Raw genomic sequence first — 17985 nt, forward strand, 5'->3', positions numbered from 1 at the left:
CTATATTTATAAGCATTTCTTATGGCTTGAAAACATACTCTCAAGGATGTATACTGGATTCCCAGTATCTTCTTTTGGGAGGCATCTTAGATTTTCCCTTAGTAATGATATGAGATGTTTTAGTATGTTATATGAGGCCAACTGGAATTTACTAACATGTTAAATGTACAAAATTGTAGTCTAATTTTAGCCTAATTTTGTCTCTATACATTTGAATGGTGCCAGAGACTTACATTGCCGAAGTTAGATGTACTGAAAGTGCTAAGAGTGCATATTTTATCAATGTAAAATAAATCCTAGTTTTCCCTCTTGGATATGGAATTTTCTCAGTGGGTGTAATTTCCTTACTCAATATGTAGGATAATCTTCCTCTTCAGAAAGAGGTCTTTCTCATTGCTGGCCTTTAAGACAATAAAATGTAACAAAGAAGTGTAACAAAATTTCTGTATAATAGTTGGGTTTTTTGTTTGAAGATTTCTAAATTATCTAATAATGACTTTCACCTGACAAGCTCTACCACTTCAGGACCCAGCTCAAATGACATCTTTGTAAATGTTTTCCTTACTCCCCATGCTTGCTTAGTTGCTTCTCTCATTGCGCTACTGTCAAACCTCAACTATAGCCTTTAAAACTTTTGTATTTGATTTGTCAACAATATCATTTTTCTCCAGTAGAGAGTCACTTTTACAGGGAAATTTTTATATCCTTACACTTTATACAGTCCCTGGCCTATTGTTGAGCCTAACTGGATTGCATCTGCTGTTTTTCTACTGTATTATTATAATGAAATTGGTTATTCTTCATAACTTTATTCTGTTTAATTTAAAAGAATTTTTTAACCTTTTTAGCCTACCTTGCTATTGATATCACTGTTTATAGTGAAAATTTGTCCCAAAACTTTTTGTATAGAAATAATTTATAATTTAGACCGTAAATATTTTAGCAGTGTTTTAGGGTAAAAGTTTACTTCTAATTGCCTTTACATTTTACATTTTTATAGTTTCTTGGAATAAGTCCTGTGACCAAAAACATCACAATTTAATTACAAATAGTCATGTGCACCTCTGCTTTTCTATGTCCTCATTTATTTGCACCTGTTTTGGGTACTGGAGATATATGCATGTGCATGCACACACACACACACACACACACACACACAATATTTTCAAGAATATTTAGCAATATCCCTGGCCTCTATCCACTACATGCCAGTTGCAACCAATACCAAAAACATCCCCCAAAGCTTTGACAACCAAACATGTCTCCAGCATCAACCAGAGAAGGAATGTACATTTCCTGACTGAGAACCATTTCTATACATAAGTTTTGCCTGTTCAAAAATTTCATATAAATGGAATCATAGAGCGTATATTTTCTGTCTGGCTTCTTTTGCTCAGCGTAATGTTTGTTAAATTTAACCATGTTTTTGTGTGTATTAGTAGTTCATTTATTCATTCCTCTGTTAGACATTTGTGGGGATTTTTGGTTTTTTGTTTTGGTTTTGGTTTTGGGTTTTTTTGGTTTTTTTTTTTTTTTGTTTTAGAAAGCTGTGAATAAAGCTGCCTTGAACATGCTTGTACAAATTTTGCATGAACATATGTTTTCATTTCTTTTGGGTAATGCCAAAGAATAAAATTGCCGGATTATATAGTTAGTATGTATTTAAGTTTATAAGAAATCATCAAACTGTTTTCTAGAGTGGTTGTACCATGTAAAATTACCATTACGGTGTATGAGAAGCCCCCAAACACTTGGTGTTTTCAGGCTTTTTATTTAACTTATTCTATTGAGAGTGTTATGGTGCCCGTGGTTTTAATTTTCATTTCCCCAGAGACTAGAGATGCTGAGCTCCTTTTGAGCTTTTTGCCATTAGTGTATCTACTTTTGTGAAATATCTGTGCATGTATATTTTCCCTGATTGTTTAATTAGGGTGTTTTTTCTTGTTATTGGGTTTTTTGGTTTGTTTTGTTTTGTTTGGTCTCATTTTTGAGTTGTAGTTTTTTATATCTTCTGGACTTGAGTCCTTTATCAATATGTGTTTAGAAATATTTTTTCCCAATATTTGTCTTTTTATTTTTTAGTTTATTTTAAGAACAAAAGTTATTAATTTCATGAAGTGCAATTAATCAGTTTTTCTCTTTAATGATTCATGCTCTTTATAGCCTATATAAGAAATATTTGCCTACCCCAAAGTTGCAAAATTTTTCTTCAATATTTTCTTCTAGAAGTTTTACAATTTTAACTTTTACATTTAAATCTTTAATAGTAGGTTTCTATTTTAATAAATGTATCATAAAAAGAACTATTTCTTAAAAATTCCAACTACAAATGTGCATTTACTACAAACTTTATTACAGTTTCAATACAAATGCATTGTCTATATCGAAATATCGATGCTTGTAAATGGCTTAATCCAGTTAGAAAATAAATTCTAAAATGAGTCTGTAAAACTCCTTAGTACCATGTTTTGAAGATTTTGACTAAGCTCTTGATCACAAATTGTATTTTAGAAATTCTAAGGATGAATCTTTCTCTAGGATTTGGATTACTGCCTGGTTTTAAAGATCCTTTATATACAATTCTTTATATATGATTCTAGCATGTTGATTGTTGTTAGTGGGTTATGATTTATAATTCTCAATAACAACTTTTTGGTTGATTATAAACTATAAATATTAGTAGTATGGAATATGTAAAACATTAAAGTATTTTGATTTGTTTTTGTATATATTTTGATTGATGTATGTCTGATTTGAAAATGAATAATACTTAATAATAAATGTGTAATTAACAGTAGTTTTCTTTATTTAATGTTGTCTAAAAACAATTCAAGATTTATTGAACTATTTACCTAAAACTCTGTTGACGTAGGTTAGTACTATATAGTAGTGCTTTTAAAATACTTTAGTAATCTTCATACTATATTTAATCTTTTTTCTTGACTAGAATAATAGTCCATGTTAATAAAACATTCAAATATTAAGGGAATTATAGCTTTATAAGTTTGATATTTTCAGTAGAATTTCTATTAACTAAATAAATTACTTTTAACAAATGCTCTGAGGCATTTTCAGTGTTTGATAAATTGTCACATCGTCACAATGTTCTTACTAGATCTGGTTGATGAACTAATTCGATCTTTTATATTCAATATTACTTGACTACATACTCACATTACTTATATATATATTTTTCCCTGTATTTTTGTCATTTGAGCCAAAATAACTTCCATTTAGTAATTGCTTTGCTTTCCAATTAGATTGCAAAATAAAAATTTTGTCAGTGTCATTGATTAACACTGAGCAGATTGTAGTATCTTAGGCAGAGGAGTACTGATTCCACTTGAAGCCATAGAGCTCTAATCAAAATTGGACTATATTTTCTTAGGATGAGTGTAGGTATAGGGAGCACAGGTGTAGGGACCAGCTGTGGATAGGAGTACAGCCTTTATTTCACTCGAATGGTGTTATGGACAGTAGAGACAGTAGATGGTCAAATGAGAAAGACCAATAACTTATGCCTTTCAGTGATGAATTTCTTTTATTCTGTATTTACTATGCTTTCAATTTTTATAAGGGAACTAACTTATCAGAATGTAGTGATTTATGATTGAATGTGATAATTTCACTTGCGAGCCTTCTTGAGTCATCTTCCTTTTTAAATTTTATGTTTCATGATTCTATTTTTTCTCAAAACTCTCAAAGAGTACATATCTTACTGTGCTCAGTGTTCCTTTTTCAGTATCACCAGTACTAAGATGTCATAAACTTCCAAAGTTTCCATCTCTTCCACTTTAGAAAGTAGTTCCTGCCTGTGAGATTGAAATTGGGTTTAGTGCTTCCTCTGGCTTCTGAGAGAGAAAATATCCACAGAATATTTCTAAAATGTATTAGGTTTAATGCTTTTCACCGAATGAGACTTTCTACTGTTGTCTGGAATATATGCATTCTTAAATTTATCTCTTGCATAACTGTTATTTTTCTTGCTTATGCCTTTCCAGTACTTTCAAAATTATTCTTGTGGAAATTTAGTCACATATTCTCGCTGCCTAGCAGCGTGACTGGAATATAGTTGGTGTTCATTATTTTGCATTGATCAGTTAAGGATTGTAGGGATCCAGAAGATGTTTAATGCATGTTTTTGGTGGAGAGGCAAGACTGACAGGTGAAGAACTAGAATAATCTTCTGACATACAGATAATAGTGTAAGATATAGAAAAATCATTATTGATTATGGTAATGAAATGGCCCTTGTGGAGAAAGTAAAATTTAAGTGTGACCCTCAAGGATGGGTGAGATTTTGAATAAATAGTAACTTTGTTATTTGGCCGAATTTAGACTCTTTTATCTTGAGTAAGGAAAAGGAAGTGGGGTTAAAGAGAAGATACTACTTATTTTATATTTTGCCTTGTTTAAAACATCTTCTGGGAACATGCTTACCATTATCTGACTCTCCACTTAATAAAGTATATTTGGGTAAAAATGAAGTATGATGTTTCAAGTCATTGTGGTGCTTGGCTAAAAGGAAGTAAGATAGGAGTATGAATCAGGGAAAACAGACCTTTTTTCTGTCCACACTTAAAGCTACACTTTCTGATGTTCAAACAAGAAAGTTAGGGATGATCAACAGAATGTGTGCTTGTTTGTTTTTTTAAAAACTTGGTTAGAAAAGAAACCAATCAGAATTAGTGTAATTTTCATTTTGTTGATTAGTATTTTTAGATCAAAATATGCATTTGGTTAATGTATTTTTATGTGACTTTTAACTGGGTCACCCCTCCCTCCCCATGGTTGTATGATGATCAACTGAAAAAGAACATTTACTTTAGTCTAAAAATACAGTCTTAAATCTAAATTACAAATATCAATTGAGAAAGGGCTCATGTGGTGATGGATTTATTAACAGCCTATTTTTTTCTTAACAGGTAGTTTTTACTGACTTCTACTGATAAGTACTGTGAGAGTTGATGATAAATTATGGTTTCTAAATTATACTAAAATTATCTTTGTTGATATTTAAATGATGTTTCACTATTTGGCCATATTTTGAATGCAGTACTTCTTTGATTGACTTTTTTTGGGATTTGCATTAGTTTAGGGTTGATCTACTTTAACTCCCTTATCCTATGAGTATTTGTTTCAATATTGCAATTTTTTTTTGAGATGTAATTGACATATAATATTGTATTAGTTTTAGTTGTATAGCATAATGATTGACACACGTGTGTGTGTGGGGGGGTGAGGTGATTACTACATGTTTAGTTCATCCATCACATGTTGCTGTATTAAATTGTATTGACTTTTGTGATTGCCTTTGAGGAGAGAAACAATAGGAACATGAATGTCGTATTTCTTTTAAAATTTTGAAATTTATATGAAAAGTGTTATAGCAGTTTATATTGGCTGGCGGTTATGTGGTGTTTTGCACTTTTAAATAAGCTTTAAAATTGTATATACTGTGTTTTGTCAAATTTTGCATGTGATTATGGCAAAAGAAGGAAATTTTGTAATGGAAATTGACTCTATTGTTCCATCATTAATTGGCTTCTAATCCTATAACCTGTGCAGTGTGAACAGAGTTTTTGTGACATGAAATACCAACTTCCCTCTAGTATATGAATACAAAGATTGTTTTGCATAGTAAGTTATTTCTTCGTATGTATCCGGCTTGTGTCTACCTTTTCTGTTACCTTATATTGAATATTAGTGTCTTACATAGTCTATTAATTAAATTTGCAGAAATAACAGCAAAAAATGTCATTCTTTGCTCACAAACTATTGGTCACACATGTACCAATTTATCTATTCTCAGTCTCCTATTGTTATTCGTAACCGGGAAGATCAGTTCTGTTTGGAAAGGAAATCTTCACAATAAGATTATACTATACTAATATACTGATAATTCTTAGTATAATGTTGACACAGATCTCTTTTAGGATATATTTAGCATGTTTCAAGTGAACAAAACTATTTTATACCAATAGTTTTTTGTTGCATTTTATGCATGTCTGCTAAATATTCTGTATATGTGTATAGAAGTAGAATTACCATTAGAAAAGTACTTAGCAATAGTCAAATTTCCTGGTTTTTCTAGTTAGGAGTAGCTCCTTTTAAGCATTCTTCTACAATTGAAGCTTTTTTTTTTTTTTCCTTCATGGGTAAATGTGTGAGTAAAGACAGTCAACCAAAGACTGCAAGGTGGAATGATGAAAGTTATGAATTATCACCAAAATCTCTAGTCACATTTTATCATTTCTTAACGATGAACATTTGCATTTTATACCCTTTAATAAGTCACATAGTTAGAATACTAATTTGCATCTACTAAACATTTAAATAAGATGCCCGTATTAAAAAGGTAGCTTATATTGATAGGTGATTTATGAGTCTTTGTTCTCACCAGACTCTTCAATCTCCAATTTTATTTCTATAATTAATAGACCTGCTTATTTGCATTGAATAGTTGAACCAAGATTTATTAAAATATCATTTAAAAGTAAAGATATCGAGGATTGAAAACAAATGTCCAACAGTAAATTATTAGTTAATTGAAATAGATAATTTGCTTGTACTGATATGAAATGATCACTAAATTGTATGATAAATTGAACAAATTAAAATGCAGCCAATATAGATGTTTCCATTTATGTACAAAAAGGGAGAAATTTGCATATGCCTAGCATATTTTAAAAGGATACATACAGAAGAGTCTAAACAATAACTGTTGCTGCTGGTTGGGAGATGGGCACAGGGGTTTACCTTTTCTCTGTAGGTCCTTTTATTATATTTTACCACATATCATGTCTTAAGTGGCAAAACATCCATTCCAACCCAGATCACTGACTTCAAAGCCTGCACTCTCCATTACACCACAACTACTGTTTTATGTCAACTTTGAGCTCAGCAAAAGTTCTCAGATCATTTTAGTATATGATCAGGCAAACTATCTTAGTAATTCATTCAGAGTACATGCATCTTATTAACTCTATCAGAGTAGCCAATCTTCTTAATGCAAAAGGCAAGGCGGGTAGTACGAATTTGATCATTTCAAAAATAAAGCGACTAACTATAGCACCGCATTAAGCAGAAGTGAATAATGTGCCCAAAGCATTTAATTTCATCAAGGTGTCCACTTCACAGCACTTATCTTACTCCAAATCAGGACATGCATATTTTACATGTAGTTCTAGGATCAACTAAGACTCGAATTTGAGCCAAATATAGTCACCAGTTGTTCTTCTGAAGTAATTTTGCAAGGCTGAATTAATTTGTTCTCCCTTTTTCAATCTTGAAGCTTTCTTGCATGGTTATCTATAAGTTTCTGGTCCAGTCGTAGAGCATGACTAAGCCTCAAGAAGGAGGAGACCATAGTGCAATCATGGGTGTAGACTTCTTCCAGATTTTCCTACCTATTATTTCAAAAATCCCCAGGTCTGAAATGATATTCATTTGTTTTTGAAACCAGCCGGTCCTGTTGTAGGCGATTGCTCACAGTAGTGTCATCATATTGTCTGTGTTATTTTTAACCATCTATCAGTTCTGTGCTTGTGTGCTGCTTTAGTTTAGGCCTTTAGCTCATAGCTGGGTCATCAGTTTTAGTCTTGTAACTGATTCCTGTGCCTTTAATCTCTTCTTCCATCCTTATTCTTTCTTGATTTTAAAATTTATTTGTTCCTGTCACTCTAAAACCTTTTTAAATTGCTTCTTCCTGTTCAAAGCAACTTTTTCCAACCCTTTTTTATTAGTAAAATTATATATTATAGAAAAAAGAATTTATGAACCTGCTTAGGAATTTTTCCCATTTTTGTGGAATATATGAAAAATTGCTTTAAAATATTTTATTATGAATATATATAACATTCTCCCAATAATTTTGCTTCTTTTTGCCTTTTCAACCATGTTGTCTATATACAAAATCTTTGTTGTACTCACATTGTTTACTCAATGACTCTTGAACATGTTTTATACTTTCCTGAGTCGGTGCCTTTGCTCCTATTATTTCTCCTCTTGGAATACTTATCCTCTGTCCTCCTTTTCTTTTTTCCAGATCCTGTGTATCCTTAAAGAAAGGTCCAGTTTATAGTTCCTCCTCTCCCTAAAGCTTCTCCAGCCCATAGTGATCTCTCAATCCTCTAAACTTGTTTTACTTTTAATCTGTCTCCTTATAGAAATTCATTATATAGAGACCTGTGAATGTGTTAGTATTATTGAAAATTTTTTGTGTTGTTTTAACTAACCAGATTCTTTTTAAGGACGATAGTTGGAGTTCACGTCTCATATATCTGTCTTTTTTCATACATGGCACAAATGCCTAAAAGATAATTTATAAATTTTTATTTAGCCTGAGTATAGAAAAGAGACCTGTTTTATTTATCTCTGTGTCACCAGTGCTTAGTATTGTGTCTGGCAAACAAGCTTTGAATAAACGTTGAAGTTATGTTGAAGAAATGATCTTTAGGTGGTCAGATCCTAGAAATATGTAAGTTTGAAATGTTCCTTGTGAAAAATTAGCTTTTCCTTCTATAGCATATTACAAAGCTGAGTCAACGTTGGTCTTTCTGAGGCCATTCACAATATCAAGCCCAGTTTTCCTGTAATCTGGGAGATCTGAACTTGCATGCTCTTACGTATTGTTCAAGGGAACTAGTTCAAAGCTCAGACTTTGGCATTAGAGAGCTTGAGTTCATATTTCTACTCGGACGCTTCCTACTTGCACAACTGTGGATAGTCTGTTTCCTTTACTGTAAAATGCAGATGGTAACGGCTTCTATTAAAGGGGGTTGTTTATGAAGGTCATCAGGTAAGGTTATCTGCAGCCGGTGCAGAGTAAGTGGTCAAAATGTGAAATATCATAATAACTATTATTAATAATAATCCTCTTTACCTGAAAGCCATTCATACAGTAAAATCATCCAGCATTATAGAAATTTTAACTTAAGTGAATAGTTTGCCAATAAAGTCTGTGTTTCTCTTCTTAAGTTTAAATCTTGTGACAAAGAAAAGGTAGACTGTAATCTAGGAGATTTGACTTCTAGCTTGCTCACATCACAGATTAATGTAACCTTTAACATAAAATGATCTGATTGGGTCATTTTTTATTTGTGTATATGGCTTAATTCCAGTGGCTTATAAGCTGATTTAAGGCAAGAACCAAGTCTTCCTGAATTTTATCTTTCTATTCCCCACTGTGGGTTAGTAAATATTCATTGACTGAATACGTAACCCAATTTTCTCATCTGTACAAATGAGGGGTGGACTAGTTCTAAGATTACCTCTCACTTTCAAATATTTTGAATATAGGGGTCAGTGAACTGAGCCTCAGCATTAGAGAAGTGAGAATCAGAAAATATAAATGTGAGTTTTGCTCTTGGCAGATCTCTGATATCCATCTTTAAGTGGATAACAAAAATGTTTATATGCAACCTCAGGTTTTAAAGTAAGGTAAATTTATTATCTATTTATTGAATTAATATACTATATGTTTCTTATTTACCATGACATAGCTTTTTTAGATATGGTTTAGTAAATAATCTTTGCTCAAAAAATTGGAATTTTAAAGCTAATTTCTTGATACCATTTTCCTTTCTATTCTTTGTGAATTGGGTACTTTCATGAGTTTTGAATTATAAAATGCCCCTATTATAAAGTATTAGATGCCTTTGGAGAAAAATACCAAAATGAAAACAAAATTCAAACAGTACAGAGTATGTAGTGAAAAATTTGAATTCTACTTCTCAGAGTCAAATTGCTATTAATAACTTACTGTGTGTATTTACAAAAACATTTAATGTGCATGTAAGCATACACAACACCTCTACATGGACTTTTATATACACATCCTTTAAAGAATTATTCTTTAATATTTTGCTGTACTTTCCTGTCAGTAACCTGGCACACAGTAGTTGTTCAATAAGTGTTTAATTGAATTAACTGATACTCTTTACCATTCAAAGGCTGGTCAATTTTTCTGATACATTTAGCTCTTAAAGTGCTATATAATTTAGATAAAAGATAACTTTTGAAAGATCTGAGACTAATATTTTTAACTCTTGTAAAAGTACATTTTATCAATACTAAAATATTAAATGTAAATATAAATAAGACTACTTAAGCATGTGATTTATAAAATCAGTCTGCATGCCATATAGTCACACTGTGTATAATGGATTTAGTTTTCAGACTAAATAAAACTTGCATACAGGTTTTACCAGTTTGCCAACTACGATGAAAGTCCCTGATCATTTAGTTTCTAACTATGAAGTGAATTATTAAGAAGTTATATAATCCTGGAATTTGAAGAAATGCTTTGTAGTGTACTTCATATTAGAATATGATAGTTTCTTTCTTAATTAAACAGGTTAATTTTTCCAAACTCCTTTTGTATTAGAGCATTTTGAAAGGTATTTCCTTACCCCAGAAAAATATTGTGACTGCATCTAAAGAAGCGTATTTATCTTGGGACTATATATTACCTCATATTAGTCTTAAAATTCAAAGTACGGTTTATTTACAAAATCTGTTATAGGCTAGTCCAAATAAAAGTTGAAATTGCTTTCTACTTTAAATTTTTTTTCTGACATGGTGTAATAAATTCTAATGAATTGGAACATTAATTTTATGACATCATAGTATTGTTATTTACAAAGGCACCAGCTCTTTTTCTTAGAGAATATAAAGTTGTTGACTTGGAACTAAAAAATATATATATTTAGAATATATTTTTCAATGATCATACTAATACTTTCTGTTTTATTAAACTATGGTTGCTTTCCCCCTAGGACTCTCCCTATTGCATAGATGATTTCTTTGAAACTTTCAGAGAAATACTATAATGGAGGAATACTGTTTGGTGTTCAAATAGGCACTAATGTATGTATGATTAAATAGAAATTAAAAGAAGAAAGAGAAATACTTAGAAAACAAACGTTAGATAGATACTTAGCATAATAAAAAATATTCTTCTGAAATCAACAGCCAACATTAGTACTTAACATTCCATGAAAATCACAAATGAAACGGAGAGGTCTGGTATCACAACACTAGAAGATTGGTTTATAAAAGTTAATCCTATTTGACGTACATGTTTTAATATACAGGTTAGAGACATCAGAATAGCTACTGAATAGCTAAGACATATGACTCAGCGGAGTATGGTACTCAAGTGGAGTTTCTGGTCAAGGCAGTCATGGGCAGACAAACTCATATCAGGAAAATCAAGATGTTAGATACATGGTCAAAGAATGTGAATAGAAAATTCACACACACACACACACACACACACCAAAAAGGTAGATGTTCAGTATGCTTTTCAAAGAATGTTCATCAGGAATCAAAGAGATGCCTAATTAAATAAGATATATGTAGTATGTTCCATTGGTAAGATTAAAAATAATGCCAAGTGTTGGCAACAGCTATTATATACTACTGTTGGTAGAACTCAGATTGCTATGTATACTTTAGAAAGCAGTTTAAGCAATGTGTACGGTAGATAGATGTTCAGTATACTTTTCAAAGAATGTTCATCAGGAATCAAAGAGATGCCTAATTAAATAAGATATATGTAGTATGTTCCATTGGTAAGATTAAAAATAATGCCAAGTGTTGGCAACAGCTATTATATACTACTGTTGGTAGAACTCAGATTGCTATGTATACTTTAGAAAGCAGTTTAAGCAATGTGTACCAATAGCCTTCATCATATGGCAAATTCTCACTATATAAGTGTCATTTTTGAAAAGCAAGATACAAATTGTATGTATCCATTCTGTTTTTGCAAAAATATCTACACGTACTTAGACATGGGAAAAAGAGTTCAAAAAAGAATATCTAAAAATTCTGGGAAAACTTTAATGATATCCCTAATTTTTTAAATCTTATCCCCAATTTTAGTGGGAATAGGATGATTCATCTAGTTTTCTACATATATTTTTATAATTACTTATAATATGCATATTATAATTAGAGAGGAAAGCTTTTATTTATGTTGTGTTACAAAACATTGGAGAAAAGTTGTTAGATAAATTTATTTTTAAAGAGCTGGAAATTTTAGGTACTATATATATGCTGATCTAGGACATCCATTTTATAATAGATCGTATTAGTTACCAAGCAGGTGTATTTATAGGTTAGTGGTTTATTCCAGTCTAGCATTTTAATTTTTGCCTATTTAAAAGATGTATATGTAAAAAGCTTTATAAAGTTTATCTACTATATTTTGAAATTTCTTTCCTTTATTTGACTTATTGCCTAGCTTTGGTTCAATTTCAAACAGTGGAGAGAAAAAAAACTTATCATTTAAGATAATAATAACTATTTTCCAGCATTAAAACTTTAATTATTAAATTTTAGGAATCAGTGGATCCTCATCAATGTTTAACTTTTTTTCCCTCTGTACATCCAAGTTTTTGTTAATATTTTATTGTGATAATTTTAAAACTTAAAAATTGAAAGAATTTTTATACTCATGTACCCACCACCTAGATTCTACAATTAATCTTTTACTATACTTGTTTTATTTTGTATCTGTACATCTCTCCAATTCTCTATGCATCCAAAAATCTGTCTTATTTTTTATGTATTTTACATTAAGTTACAGATATCACTAATAATTCCTCTAAGTGCTTTAGCATGCATATCATTAGCTAGAGCTCAATATTTTGAATCTTTTTTTTCTTTTGAGGCAAAATTTAAAGACAATAAAATATATAAATCTCAAGTGTACCATGTGATGTTTCAACAAATGCATACACCTGTGATAACCCAAACTCCTGTCAATATGTGGAAGATTAACTGTCACTCCAGAAAGTTCCTGTATGCTCCTTCAGTCAGTCAGTTCCCACCCCTTCCAACCCCACACTCCCAACACCCACTATTATGAGTTTGTTGTCATTAATTACTATAGCCTGTTGTAAAACTTTATGCAAATGAAGTTATACAGTATGTACTCTTGGGTAAGGCTTCTTTCATTCAGCTAAAGCATTGAGATTTACTCATATTGTCTATTTCAGTGTTTTTGTTTTTTTTGATTGCTGAGTTTTTCTGAGTTCCATTTTTAATGTGAACTTGAGACTACTGTGGTTACTGTTATGTGATGTTTTTTGGGTTACGATTAAATGAAATGCTGTCGTGAGGGATACTGTAATATTTGGTTTTCTGTCATTCTTATTTATGTTGTCTTCAAATTTAAGTTAATATCAAATTATTATTTATCAGATGCAGTTAAACTGCCAGGAAATTAAATGCTTCTCTGGATAGAAACATAATGTTCTAAGATGAGTGCTGGATGTAGAATTTCACTTAGTTCACCTTAATAGGTGAACTGTTCTAAGTTAACCATTTCGATTGTTGGCATGTACTAATTGTTTTAAAAGGATGTAGGGGAGTCCCAAGCGGAGTCCAAATCTGTATTCCTGAAGCTTGGATTTATTTGTCCAGATTGTGCTTTCTAAACACAGATAATCTGTTTCCTTAGATCAATATATAAAACATTAAGTACTATGCGAAGTAGGCCAGTTTGGTGAGTTGACCTTGCCTCTCTAATTTGTCCCTTTTTTGCATTAGCTAGATACACACCCTTAATAAGTATCAGCTTTGATTTCTGTGTTTAAGTGAGAATGTTTACATAATGTGTTCTGTTTACGGACACTTAAAAATCTGGCAAAGCTAAGGACTTTCTCCACCACCACCATGCACTTAAAACACAGAACCTCTGAAGCGTCTCCATTCACCCCTTGCATCCCAAATTACACATTCAATAAAATAAGTCTTAAAGAGTAATTTTGTATTCTCTCTTTTACTTAACCCCATATGCATTTCTTTACCAGGACTTGTTAGTTACACACCAAAAAATAACCCAGTTCTGACCACTTCCCATGATTCTGCTGCCACTCCAGTCCTAATCTGATCAATTCTCACCTCCCATGACTTTCAAAGCCTCTTAACTGGTCTCTCTGCAAACCACTTTTCTTACAGCAGCCAAAATGATTTTCTAAAAATGTGTGTTTTTGTTGTTTCCCATTATACTTGGAATAAAATTCAGACTGTTTTCAAATTGTTTACACTGGCCTCTGTTGTTCTCAACTCAGGTTTGCCTGAAACTGTTTTACCTCATTCTGGTCTCACCTTTTCAGAAGGGCTTGCCCAGAGCACGCTAATATTGCTCCTCAGCCTATAGCCACCTACTGTTCTGGCCTTGTCTTCATTTTTTTTACACCATTTTGATCATTATCTGATTTTTTTTTCTTTTTTTACTTAATTATTGCTTTCTTTCCCACTAGAATATTCTCTAGAAACAGGGAACTTGTCAGTCATGCTGACAGAATCTCCTGCACTTAAGATTGTGCCTGAAAAATAGTAATAGGTTATTAAGTATTTTCAAATATTAAGTACAGCTCCGTATGTCTTTATCTAATTTGAATATTTGAATCTCTTTATTGTTTTCTATACAGTTTAACAACAATAGATTTTTGTAATAATGATCCAATACTTGCAGAATTGTACAATGTCTTCTGAGTAAGAAAGCTAAGTTGTTAGGTACTCTCTTGTAAACAGTAGAAGATTGAGTTAGTGTTTACCAAGGAGGAACCACCCTAAAAAGCTGAGTTTTCAACAGTAAGCAATTCTACAGGTGTAAAATATAATTTAGAAGCCATTTCCTTGTAAAATTGATTTTATTTATAGCCTGGTTCACTCCTATAAACTATTATAAAACGTCCTTCCTGGCCCCTTGGAACTTTTTTGTACATTGTAACTTTACTATTTATACCACACTTGTCTTGTACTTTGATAATACACTTGTCTGTTCTTTTCCTCATTTGTTGACTTGGACATTTATTCTTTAGGGCTAGGTTCAAAATAGTTGTCGATTGAAGGCTTCCATGGCCCCATTGAATCTGGAAGTCTATACAAATCTTTTGCCCATTTGGAAATTGTGCTGACTTTTTTTTATTGGGTTATAAGAGTGCTTTCTATTATGAGGATATAAGTCCCTTATCCTATGCTCAATTTGCAAATATTTTATCCTGTTCTGCGGGTTGCATTTTGACTTTCTCGATGGTGACTTTTAAAGCACAAAAGGTTTTAATTTTGTTGAAATCCAGTTTATCAAATCACTCATCTCTTGTATTAGTTTCCTATGGCTACTATATAAAGAAAATACAAATGAGTTTAAAACAATACAAATTTATTACTTTACAATTCTGTAGTTGAGAAATCTGAAATGTGCCTTGTGATGGGCTAAATGGACTAAAATCAAGGTGTCAGCAGTTCTGTGTTCTTTTCTGGAGGCCCTAGGAAGGCTTTTCCTCTTTCTAGAAGCTGCCCATACTCCTGGGCTTGTAGCCCTCTTCCACTTATAGGGACCTTTGCTAGCACATTGGGCCAACCTGAATAATCCAGGATAATCTCTCTATTTTAAGGTCAGGTGCTTTAAAGAATAAGGTTCTCAATATTTGCAAAAGCAGAAAGAAAAAAAGCCTGCTAGAACTTTTTTAAAAGGGATTTAAGGGACTTCATTGAATCTATATATTATGGATTATTGCTATCCTAATATGGATCTTTTGATTTATGAGTTTAGGATGTCTTTCCATTTATTTAAATCATCTTAATTTCTTTCAGTGCTGTCTTATAGTTTTCAATGTACAAGTCTTCACACTTTTATTGTTAAATTTATCCTTAAGTATTTTATTCGTTTGGATGTTATTGGAAATGAATTTGCTTTCTTAATTTTGCTTTTGGATTGTTCATTACCTGTGTATAAAAATTTAATTGATATTTGTATGTTGATCTTGGGTTCTGCAACATTGATAAAAGTATTTATTAGGTCTGGATTCTTTAGGAGTTTTTTATATTCAAAATCATGTCATCTGTGAATAGAAATAGTTTTACTTCTTCCTTTTCAATGGTTTTTTAATGAGAAATCAGCTGTCATTCGAATTATAGTTCCTCTATATGTAGTGTGTTGTTTTTCTCTGGTTGTTTTTAATATTTTCTCTTCTTGTTTGGTTTTCAGCAATTTGATTGTGATATGTCTAATTTTCTGTTCTCTATTTATCTTACTTGGTGTTCTCTGAGCTTTTCAAATTTGTATATGTCCCATTTCTTGCCTTACCTATAGTGGACTCCAACATGTCAGACCTTTTGCTATTATCACATAGGTCTCTGAGGCTCTGTGAATTTTTTCAATCTTTATTCCTCTCTGTTCTTTAGACTGGATCATTTCCATTAATTTATCTTTAAGATCATTGACATATTTCCATTTTGTTATTAAACTATACAGTGAGTTTTAAATTTTAGATAACCATTTTTCAATGCTAGAATTTACACTAATTTTTTTATAGTTTCTATTTTTCTTCTAAAATTTCCTATTCCTTTTACTCACTGCATGCATTTATTCCTTTACTTCACTGAACATAGTTATAGCTATTTTAAAATTTTAGTCTGCTAATCGTAACATCTGGATTTTTTGGGGGTTGATCCCTGTTGATAAGTGTTTTCTCTTGAGACTGGGTCGCATTTTACTAGTTTTTGTGTAATAAGTAGTTTTGGACTGTGTGATGGGCAGTGTGTGTGTGTTATGTTGTGGACACGGAATTCTTTTCTATTTTTTCAAACAGTGTTTATTCATTTTTAGTAAGAAATGATTTTGTTAGAGTCAATCTGCAAAATCCCAGGCAGCAGCTCAAAAATTTCATTTCAGTTTTTGTTGGTTTGTTTGTTTGTTTGTATTTAGATGAGCTGGTTGCAATATGCCCTTTGTGTACATCATTCACTAGTTAACCAGGGATTTGGGCATGGAAAATTTAGTTATTTTGAAGTAGTTTAATTGCCATGAGCACTTTTACCTTAGATCTTAGAATAATAGTTTTATTAACTGGAAATAATTGTAATTAATTGATTTCCAATTCCTTATTTTGGTAATTAAGTAAAAATCTGTTTAATTCTTCTATACATTTCTCTTTCTTACAGATAGAGCGGGGAGCATCAGTACCCTTGATTCTTTAGACTTTGCAAGATATTCAGATGATGGTAACAGGGAAACAGATGAGAGAGTGGCAGGTGAGTAAGATTATACAGACAGATATGGATTCTTTGCTATTTCAGAAATAATAAAATAACTTGAGGAATTATCTTCCCTCTATAATTTGGTATGCTAATTATATAGTTATTATAGGAAATTATGTTACTAATTTATTGGCTCCAGGAAACATTTCACTTTCCCAACTTCTTCTTCCAGGGGCGGCATGAGTGGCTGGTTATTTTGCTGAGTTTCGTTTATAGCCAACAATTCACAGCCATGTAGTTATAAAACTGGTGTAAGACAGGTTTAAATTAGCCATAGTTTAGTGCAAGGTTAGTTGGACCTTGGCCTCCTTATTCCTGTGATCCTGCAAACCAGGGCTGATAGTCACATGTTGTACACCAATACAACTCTCGTGATTGTTAAAATTGGTTGAAATACTTTTGCGCTGGTTGGTAAATAAAACTTTGTCCTGAGTATTCCCTAGCCATCACAGCATCTCTCCAGAAACTTCTCCTGACTTTCCTATGATTCAGAAAATAAAGAGCTAATGGTTGGTACTGCAGGGGCCTCCAGGAGACCCATTCCATAAGAAGAAACATTTTTCTGGTTGCTTGGTTACTGATTCCAGTCTCCTTCCCCTCCTCACCTCTCACCAGTTCTGCCTTCTAGGCATAACCATTGGATCTGTAAGGACTTCAGAAGACCAATTAGTACTCCCAGTGTTCTGCCCACATCAAATGAGGCAGTTGGATTCTGCTTGGGGTTCCACCCTGGCATTTACCAGTGTGGCAGCCCTGGCTCCTTAAGTGTCAAATGTCTAGTACCTTTCTGGTGCCTCAAGGCTGTAGTTATCTGTCATTGAGTCATTCTTGACTGCTTTGTAGGAACTGTAGTCTTCATAGGACATTGGCTTAGAGAGAGACAGGGAAAGGAGACAGACATCAGTTAGATATTTTGATTTCCAC

General features: G+C 32.0%; 1 protein-coding gene across 2 annotated transcripts in view; it reads left to right on the forward strand.

Moving 5' to 3' along the window:
* KIAA1468 (KIAA1468 ortholog) overlaps positions 1–17985 on the forward strand; it is a 95279-nt gene that overhangs the window by 1499 nt on the left and 75795 nt on the right. For both annotated transcript variants that reach the window (XM_006913714.3, XM_006913715.3), the window contains exon 2: positions 16966–17055. In XM_006913714.3, coding sequence (XP_006913776.1) covers positions 16966–17055 — 90 coding nt within the window. The remainder of the gene's footprint in view (positions 1–16965; positions 17056–17985) is intronic.

This window comes from Pteropus alecto, unplaced genomic scaffold (genome assembly GCF_000325575.1).
Source record: "Pteropus alecto unplaced genomic scaffold, ASM32557v1 scaffold14, whole genome shotgun sequence".
NCBI classification, from domain to species: Eukaryota; Metazoa; Chordata; class Mammalia; order Chiroptera; family Pteropodidae; genus Pteropus; species Pteropus alecto.